Below are 10,075 nucleotides of genomic sequence, written 5' to 3'. Positions count from 1 at the left end.
CCTGATGGAAGTGCAAGGCACGGAGTCTGTGAGTGAGTGTGAACCCTCTTGCGTCTGCTGCTCCCGGGGTCTCTCTGCTGGCATGCTAGTCCACCCCAGGCCAGGAGCAGTCACTTAAAATTTTAGCTGATTTCTTTGAAACACTTGTATAGTAGAGGGACTTCCTCCTATGCTCTGTCCCCCTGCTAATGTCCTTCCTTTCCTGGGGGAAGGGCTCTGGCTCTTTGGATTTCAGGCTACTCCATTGCCCTGTGATCTTAGATCTCTGACTTCTGATGGCTTCAGGAGAAGCTACGATTTTGTACTTTCTCATTGAAGTCTGAATGACATTCTTTCCAGCAATCTACACCCCGGGCCAAAGTAGAGCCCCTACCCAATGTTAAGCAGCCAGTTTGCTGCGTGTAAATGCTGAATTCAGTACCAGAAGAAATGTATCTTGCAAACAGTGTCAAGCACAGTGCTATAAAACTCTCCCACGAAGCTCTGGTGTCACTGATAATTCTCCATCGCTCAAAACGTTTTCAAGAAATTACGTGTAAACACCCAGGTAAGGGGAACGATAGATGGAAAGAGAAGAAACCCATACCCAAACATGCTAACTTGGAAGATTGCTCTTCTTGCCCTTTGCCAAACCTCCTCCAGAAGTCCAATGTGATGCTCTGGGAGTGGGGGAGATGCAGAGATACCGTGAAGCGAGAAGGACATTGACAGTCTGAAGGCTCTTATCCTTTCGAATGCAGCACCATTTTGAATAACAATTATTTTGCAATACCTGTTTTACTATTCTGAGATTAAATTCATAGATAACATCCCTTACTTAGATACCTAAATTTCAAGATGAAAGAACTCCAACATAACGCCGTGTATATGGTATAAAGGAGCTTTAACAGGGAAGCTGTTTATAAGAGCAAATGCAATGCTCCGTGGAACTTCACCCAAGACGTAGGAAGCAGTCAAATCCCGACCTCCACCCTGAGGATCACCAGGAATGCAGCAGCCATACCTCTTGAGCGATCCCTGTGCCTCATGGCAGCAGCTCAGAGACTGCAGGTGGGGTGCTATTGGAGAAGCAGTTTGCCAAAACGGCAAACCACCCTGGATGAAGCTCCTCGCAAAACCAACCTTAATCTTTCCAAGGTCATTGCCTTCGTGGAAAATTTGGCCTTAGATGCATGACAAACACATTTTATGCTTTTATTTATTGTGAAATATTTACAGTGAAACATAAGCTCGTATGAGCATATCTCTCACTATCCACCAAGTGAAAGTTTTGCAGGCTTCTCCTGAGGAACCCTGCCCTCAACTGAAAACCACTGGCACCTGTGAATCATTAAGAACTTCAAGCACCCACCCACATTCACACCTTTTACCGATGCAGTATGGCTCACCTGAGTCAGGTGACTCGCCCAAGGTCACCTGGGTAGCAAGCCCAGTTGCTTCTTTCCAGCTCTTTCCCCTGTATCATACTGCCAGGGGACTTCAGACCCCCAAGAGGGAAAATGCAACTCGACAATGACACCCTGACCAAAACACTCATGGTGATGACCTTAACAGTGCGTGCCTTTCAGCAGCAGGTGAGAGCTTGTGCCCCTTTTGTTTCTGGCACCAGGTGAGCCAACGAGTGGAAAGTGGCCACTAACGTGCATTAGCCCATGGACCTTGACAGCCTAGAGGTTCCAAAAACAATGTGAACGATTGCCTAAAAACAAAATCGATGTTCATGTTCCCCTCATTGCTTTTGGCATAAGTCATTCATTGCACAAGTATGTATTGACCATGTGGAATGTGCCTGCCCAGGCTACACAAGGAACAAGGCAGCGTGGAGCTGCCCCCCTTCACAGAATTAAATGGGAAAGGAGACATTCAGTAATTCGTCATACAAACAATTATGTCACTAGGTAGCACGATGAAGAAGTCTAAGGTGATGTGTTAACATAGTCAAGGCATTAACCCAACAGGGAGTAGGTTTGTTAGAGTTCCATCAGGGAAGCAGAATGTTCCCAGTGACACAGAGTAAGGGGTTCATTACAGGGACTCAACGTCACACAATCATAGGAGATGCCAGGGAAGTAAAGGCCCAGAAAGGGGAGGTGAGAGGATCAGGAGAGTCACTCACCAGAGACTGTGAAGGGAAGCCCATGAGAAGTCCATGGTGAGCTCCCACCTCTGCATCCAGGATGCAGTGCCTGTCGTCACTGCCATCAGCAAAAAGAATAGGACAGCAGGGATGCAAACTGGGACCTGTGAAGAAAAACTGGGACCCCTGCCTTTCTCCCAGTTCTCCTAACCCCCATGACACAGGGACCCTGCAGAAGCCAGCCCCTTGCCCCTCAGGGCCTGCACATGTCCCTGCCCAGGACCCAAAGGGGCAGAAGGAGGTCAGAAGGGCCAGGGTACTGGAGGGCCAGCATGTGTGAGCTTCGAGGGCATCTGGGCACCATCCTTCTGAGCATGTAGTCACTGGGCCTTCATATCTACCTTCCAGATCTTGGGCACATTTCTGTGGCCAACTCCCACCCAGAACCATAGTGGGAAGAGTAGCTAGTAGACCTAGCACAAAACCATACAGATGACTTCACCAAGGACAATCCAAAGGATCAGCTGGAGTTGGACAAAGTGAAGAGGGAGGAAGTGAATGTTCCAAGCATGTGCAAAGGCCCGGAGGTGGGCCACACCATGGACCCCTGTGGAATCTCCTGCACTAGAGTGTGATTTGGAGAGAGTGGTACATGGCCAGGGAGAGTTGGGGTAGAGCCAACCAGGCCTCAGGCCATGATAGGATTTTAGATTTTATCCTAAGAGTGGTGGAGATCCAGGGGAAGATGTCACCCAGCACGGAGAGAAGACAGGGAACCAGTTTTGGAATCAGAAAGACCTGGGGTCAAAAGACAGGCATGTCACTCTGGGAACTGTATCATGTGACTTCACTTTGCTCTTGGTACAATGAAGACAAAAAGAACACCCAGGATTAAGTAAGGATTAGGTGAACTAACCCATGAAAGTGCCTGTGTGCAGGAGACCACACTTTCTGCAGAGGGCCACACAGCAATTACTTCAGGCTCTGTGGGCCACACAGGCTCTGTCCCAGCTCCTCACCTCTGCCCCTGCGGCCTACAAGCAGCCACGGATGATCCGTAAACATTGGCTGTGTCCCAACAAAACCGTACTTACAGATGCTGAAACTTAGATTCCATATAATTTTCACATGTAATGAAATATTATCCTTCTTTTGATTCTTTTCAACCATTTAAAAATTTAAAAACCAGTCTTAGTTTGCAGGCCATACAAATATAAGCAGCAGACTGATTTTGACTCACGGGCTTTAGTCTGCTGACTCCTGTAGTCGACACTAAACAAGTGTCTCCCCCCTTTCCTTGATCCTTACACACACACGCACGCACGCACACACACGCACACACATGCATCCATACACACACACAGCCACACACCCCATAACTGTGAAGATGCAGAAGGGATGGGCACTTTCTTCCACCACCTTCCGCTGCAAGGGTACGAGCCTTCAGGCTGACCGCATTTCACCTAATCCCACCCTATTTGCACTTTCTAAGGAAAAAAACTAGGCCAACTATAATGTTTAGAATTAGTTTTTGATCTAGACAATAATTTGCTATATTTGAACTACCTCAGATTTATGAGCCATGAAATTGAAGCATAATATTGCCAATTGTTCTCAAATTAAGTTACCCTATAAAATATCATACATTCTTAAGGTTTCTGAACAGAAATATAATCAATATATTCTGCACTGTATTTCCCCCACAGACTTTACTGGAATCACTCATTTTCTGCTCTGCCAGCCCAGGAGGATTACATACTGGTCATGAATCTCTCAGTCTGAAGCCGTTGGCTGGGCAGTAATTCTCACAAATCTTCCCATCAGTCTGTGGGTTCCAAATCGCATTGTACTGCGAGAAATAACATGCCTCCCCAACAAAGGAGGGAAGGCAAATGGGTGGCTCGCAGCCCAGGACCCAGCCTGCCACCTCCAACTCTGCATTTCGCCCAGGTCCAGGGAGACGCCGGAGCGCCTGCTTCAGAAATGTTGGAGAGTGTGTCTCACCCGAGGCCATAGCCCGTGGCGTGATTTACAGGCTGAACTAGGTGAGAGTTAAATATTTACCATCTGCAGACAAGCACAGCTCTCTCCCCGTGCAGCAGGGATGGGGGACGTCCACACACACTCACGTGGGAGCAGCTTCAATCCCAGCAGCTGGGCCAGGTCAGGTGAGGACAGGCAGGTGTGTGTGTGTGTGTGTGTGTGTGTGTGTGTCTGAGCATCTCTACGAAGGTAAGTACCAGAAGAGACTTCAGGGGACCACCATCCATCCCTTTGTTTTACTGGTGTGTCACCGAAGCCGTGACCTACTCAAATTCAGTGCAGCCAAATTCTTTTCCCCCAAATGGTGTCCCCTTTTGGTAAATGGATTCATCCTTAAGAAAAGGAAAAAGTGGAATGCAACTCAGCCACACATCTTTCCCCGTAACTTTACAAACACATTCTCCATTCCTTGATTTCTGTGTCCCAAATGTTGCCAGATCCTCCGGGCTAGATATCTTCTGCCTGCCTGCCATCCACATCCATTTTCTGCCCTTCTCTGTCCCGTATGGATGACATCAGAGGGCCCCATGGACCTCTGGTTCTGGTCGTGCTTGGTCAACAGGAGGTGTGAACAGAAGAGTGAGGAGAAGGAGTCTTGGCCACCTCCCTCCCCGCTGCCAGGTGTCCAGAACTTGGCAGGTCCCTGTACCTAAGGGCCTCTCCCTACTAGTCTAGCCACCTCTCCCTGTCCCATCAGCCCTGGGGATGGTAACAGCTCCTCAGGCCTGCTCCACCCCCTGTCTGTCCCATTCTGCTGCCCTCCGCGTCCTTCTTTACTATCCTCTCCCTATCCCTCTCATCTCTGCTGCAAGTTCGCAGGTGCTCCACGGGGAGGATCGTTCTCCCTCTTCACACAGGATGGAGCGCTCTTCCCCAATGACATCGGGAGCACTCACATGGCAAGGCTCGGTTGTTGACACAGTGTCTCCTATAGGCTTGGCAGCATCCATTCACCCTTTTGGTCATCAAACTCCCAGGATCTGGCAAGGCAACTTTAATGCCCCGCCCCCCCGCCCCCCACCAGAGCCACACAGAGCTAAGGAAGCGTTTCTATTTAAGGTCTCCAATTATCTCCCATGTGTTGACGTTATCACTTATGCCCCACTCTAAGTAAACTGGGGAATGCATGCACACACATGCACATCACACAATGAACACCGCACACACGCACACACATGCATGCATACACACGCATGCGCACACACACAGCCACACACCCCATAACTGTGAAGATGCAGAAGGGATGGGCACTTTCTTCCACCACCTGCTGCGGCAAGGGTACGAGCCTTCAGGCTGACCGCATTTCACCTAATCCCACCCTATTTGCACTTTCTAAGGAAAAAAACTAGGCCACTGACAGAAGAACCAAGGTCAAAGATGCCTGGAAGGATGGACAGGTGTGGCTTCCACGGCGAAGCTTTTGTGACACACACCTGTGAGAGATACTGGTTTCAGGAAACCTGCACCTGACAGCTACTCCTTAGCAGTAGCCCCGTCTGCCTTTCTGAGGAACACCCTTGGCCGCGACATTTTGCTGTGACTGACCCCTCTCACTGCATCTCCCTGAGCCCGCTTCAGCTCTCTGCAATGCAGAAGGAAGAGATGAATTTACCACGTCAGCAAAATACCATTCTCAGTAGAGAGCTGCCTTGGGGTTTACAGGGTTCCTAAATAGAAACTGGCAAGTACACAGACATAACACTAACAGAAAACAGCGAATGAGTGTTTGTATAAAAGAGCCCATCCTTGATGCATCAAGGTCATTTCCAAGCAGCTAGCTCTAGGTCAGCACTGTCCTGTAGAATTTTCTGCAGCAGCGAAACCTTCCATCTGCACTGCCCAACCAGTAGCCACTAGCCACGTGTGGCTATTGAGCACTTGACGTGTGGCTAGTGGGACCAAGAAAATGCATCTTATATTTTATTTACTTTCAAATAATTTAAATGTAAATAACCACATGTGCTAAGGTATTGGACAATGCAGCTACAGATAGTTCTGTTCAAACAACTTGCCACCTCTTGTGCAATAAATCCTGGCTGAGAAACCTTACTTCGGGAATAAGCTACTGTAAGAAAGTAGTCCATTAGTATAAAGAAGATGTGGTATATATATACAATGGAATATTAGGCAGCCATCAAAAGGAATGAGATCTTGCCATTTGCAACGACGTGGATGGAACTGGAGGGTATTATGTTGAGCGAAATAAGTCAAACAGAGAAAGACATGTATCATATGATCTCACTGATATGAGGAATTCTTAATCGCAGGAAACAAACTGAGTGTTGTTGGAATGGGGGGTGGGGTGGGAGGGATGGGGGGACTGGGTGATAGACACTGGGGAGGGTATGTGCTCGGGTAAGCGCTGTGAATTGTGCAAGACTGTTGAATCTCAGATCTGTACCTCTGAAACAAATAATGCAATATATGTTAAGAAAAAAAAAGAAGAAGAAGAAGGTAGCGGGAGGGGAAGAATGAAGTGGGGGAAATCGGAGGGGTAGATGAACCATGAGAGACGATGGATTCTGAAAAACAAACTGAGGGTTCTAGAGGGGAGGGGGGTGGGAGGATGGGTTAGCCTGGTGGTGGGTATTGAGGAGGGCACGTTCTGCATGGAGCACTGGGTGTTATGCACAAACAATGAATCATGGAACACTTCATCTAAAACTAATGATGTAATGTATGGGGATTAAATAAGAATAAAAAAAATAAATTAAATTAAATTAAAACAGCAAAAAAAAAAAAAAGAAAGTAGTCCATTAATGACACAGAAAAACTTCCCAGAGTCTGATAAATATTTTGAGAGTGATTCAACAGGCACAACCTAAGCTGGAGACATTTCCATGAAATTCCTTTGGCATTGTTCTGCAGAGTTCAAAACTTAAAGTTCAATGATATTCTACATGCTACTCCCACCGACTCCTAAAACAACCACAGAAATACAATTCTTATAGCAGGCAGATGGCGAGTATTCGTTACACTTCGATATACTGTCTTTCTCAATATTGACCTGCTTGATCTCAATATTTACCAAACGCATACAGAATGCTGGCTTCTGTAAAGGTTACAAAAGGCATAACTGACATGACATTTGCCTTGTCTCTGGATCGGGGCTCTGTAGTGGTTTAAGGAGAGCAAACCATGAAGTGAAGAGTATGGAGTTCACTCATTGACCAACTCTGCCCAAAGGGTCTTGTGACGCTCTTGTCTTTCCCCTTGACTTGTACCCATTCAAGGATGGTGCTGGGAGACAGAACCACACTGGCACAGAGTAAAGGAGTTATAACAAGCAAGAGTCTAGTTTTCAAGCTGGTGAATTAGCAGTGTTTTTGCATATAAAGATATCTAAGGAAAGTGATACAGCAGTAGTCATGGGCTTCGAACATTTTGCATTTTAGCTCTACTTCAAAGGAAATAGGCAGCTAGTTCCCTCCCTTTAGGGACACAGTCCTAGAAGAGATGACACCTTTTTTCAGGATCCTCTAAGCAGTGGTGATACTTAAAATAGTTGAGAAGCCGTACAGCATGAACTCCAGCACCTCAGAACAGACACCGTATGAGCGCCAGTGAATCAGAATTGACACCTGACATAGCCCCACGTGTGCCAGCAAACAGCCCTGGAATTAATGGTTGATTCACACGAGGGGGTTCAAGGTAGAGGTGGAATGGGATCTAAGATCATAAAAACATTTTATAAATCAGGGTGGTATATAGGTTTGTCGACCATTGAGTGGATTAGCAAGCGGGAGTGTTAAGTGGTGAGAAACATCACCATGATGAATTGACATCATTTACCCTAAGGAATCACTAAAATCTTAACGCATTTTAAGGAAAACTTTGAGGAAGGTGACCTTTGAGGAAGGGGCAGACAGCGATTTGAGGGGCATGGGGAGGTTGGGGTGCTGGGAGTGCTCTAGTTCTGCATGTCCCCACTCAAGGCCCATATGCTTTGTGAAAAGTAACCAAGCTACATGCCTACAATTTGTGTACTTTTTTGGACTTATACTTCAAGAAGATATTTTTATTAAGCAAATGAAGCAAAATGTTGTAGGCAAGTATTTATTAACAGAAATAATCCTCAGGATAGTGTCAAATGAGAAAAGCAAGCTATGAAATAAGGTTTATGATGATCCAAATTTCACAAAATATGTATGTGCGTGTATCTATGTGAACACACGTGTGTGAGCAGATACATACGTACCTAATAATACCTGCTTCTGAACAATAGAATTAGGGGTGATTTCAAAATCATTTCTTAACTATATTCTTAATTTTTTATAATAAACATGCATTGATTCTATAGGAAGAAATACGTATATTATTTTACTGCAGAAGGAACCTGTGCAAGGAATCAGGTAGGATACAGGGGTCCCGGTGAGTCGCCTCGTCTTTCCTCCCTGGACCTAACGTATGTTCGGCACTCAGCATATACTAGTGATTGTCATCGCTACTGACTAACTCTAAGGCAGCACTAAAATCTTTACACATTTTAAAAGTCACATTCCACATTAGCAGCACCAAGGTTGGGCATGTTGTTAATTACTGAGCAGTTGCTAATTACTAACCATCACAGAAATCTGTACCAACTGGCGCAGCGCTTTGCCAAATAACAGTCCTGCCTCTGGGGTAAACATGAAGAGATGGGTGGGCAGGAAATGCATTGACAATATTCACACGAAAAAAAAAATATCTGGAAAAGGCAGCAATTTTATTCATCATAACAACATTCATATTAACTTTCATGGGGCAAATGTACAATAATCAAAGACTAATATGAAGATGTGATTTTTTTATAGATGTTTCCGAAGCATCATGATTCCTTAAACTACCACCTGTATAGTAAGGAACCCAGAAAGGCAATAACATTCTTTGGTGTTTTCTCTTTTACTTATTAAAGAACATGTTACCCATTTCCAGTTTTTTTCACGGCATTTGTGGTATGTAAGGTACATCCCCCACAAAGCATAATACACATCTAACTCATCAGACGACATGAGAGCAAGCCTGATAAGGAGCAGATAAAAGTGAATGTCTTCATATAAATATCCAATAATGGGATATTTCACAGTGTGCACATCGGCTTTGAATTTAATCTTATTCTTAACCTGTAAATTCTGATTTTCCAGGAAATCTTAGATTTCAGATTGATCCTAATGCATATGCTCCTTTTTCACAGATAATGTACATTAATGCCCCACATACTAAACATACATAAATATTGTCTTCATATTATGTAAGATAACAAAAATATTTTAAAAGTCATGGTAAGATAAAGGTTTATCCGCCATTGATGGGATTCTCAAGGAGTGTCTAGTGACAAGTAAATTAAGATGATGAATTTGCAGCTTTTACTTAGTTACTTGGTGGAATTCACGAAAATCTTGAAACATTTCGAAAGCCAAATTCTACTCTGAAAGGTGGGAAATGGACTCCTTCTCTCCCCCACGAAGTATTCATTTTGATTATTCCAGCCTCTCTGCATCCCCATAACACTGGCAAAGCAGGAGCCCAGCCTTGGGACAGAGAGGAAAGATGATCCCATGTCGGTGTGATGCAGGTCATCAGTCACATGCAGAATGGAACCGGAGGGACATCTTTGCTAGACCAAAGTGACGTTCCTGACGGTCTTAGGACTGGCCATGAGGAAGGAAACCTGCGGGCGACCTGCGGGTCCCGGCCACCGATGGTCAGGTCCCTGGTAACAAAGGGAAGGGGGTGAATTGAATCAGTGGAGAGCAACATAAAAGACAAACTTGAGCCGACAGCTCCACTAATCAGATAAGAAGAAATGTGAGGGCCCAGAGAGGAACCAAAGATGTTAACACATGTCCTTCCTTTATTGCATTATTTTCAATAATCACACACTCCAGAAGTTTCCGAGTTCAGGGCCTTACGAGTAATGCAGTTCAAAGAATCCAATATTTGGGCGCCTGGGTGGCTCAGTTGGTTAAGCGACTG

At 45.5% G+C, this 10,075-nt stretch overlaps 1 protein-coding gene across 1 annotated transcript in view; it reads right to left on the bottom strand.

The window, feature by feature from the left end:
* Positions 1-8,618: 8,618 nt before the first annotated feature.
* Positions 8,619-10,075, bottom strand: part of IGSF5 (immunoglobulin superfamily member 5) — a 37,201-nt gene continuing 35,744 nt past the window's right edge. Inside the window, exon 8 of the mRNA XM_035028884.1 lies at positions 8,619-9,812. Coding sequence (XP_034884775.1) covers positions 9,717-9,812 — 96 coding nt within the window. The 3' untranslated portion in view covers positions 8,619-9,716. The remainder of the gene's footprint in view (positions 9,813-10,075) is intronic.

This window comes from Mirounga leonina, unplaced genomic scaffold (genome assembly GCF_011800145.1).
Source record: "Mirounga leonina isolate KUSES-001 unplaced genomic scaffold, KU_Mleo_1.0 Mir_205, whole genome shotgun sequence".
Taxonomy (NCBI): Eukaryota; Metazoa; Chordata; class Mammalia; order Carnivora; family Phocidae; genus Mirounga; species Mirounga leonina.
The sequence above is the reverse complement of the archived record's forward strand: the minus strand, read 5'-3'. Positions and strand labels throughout refer to the sequence as shown.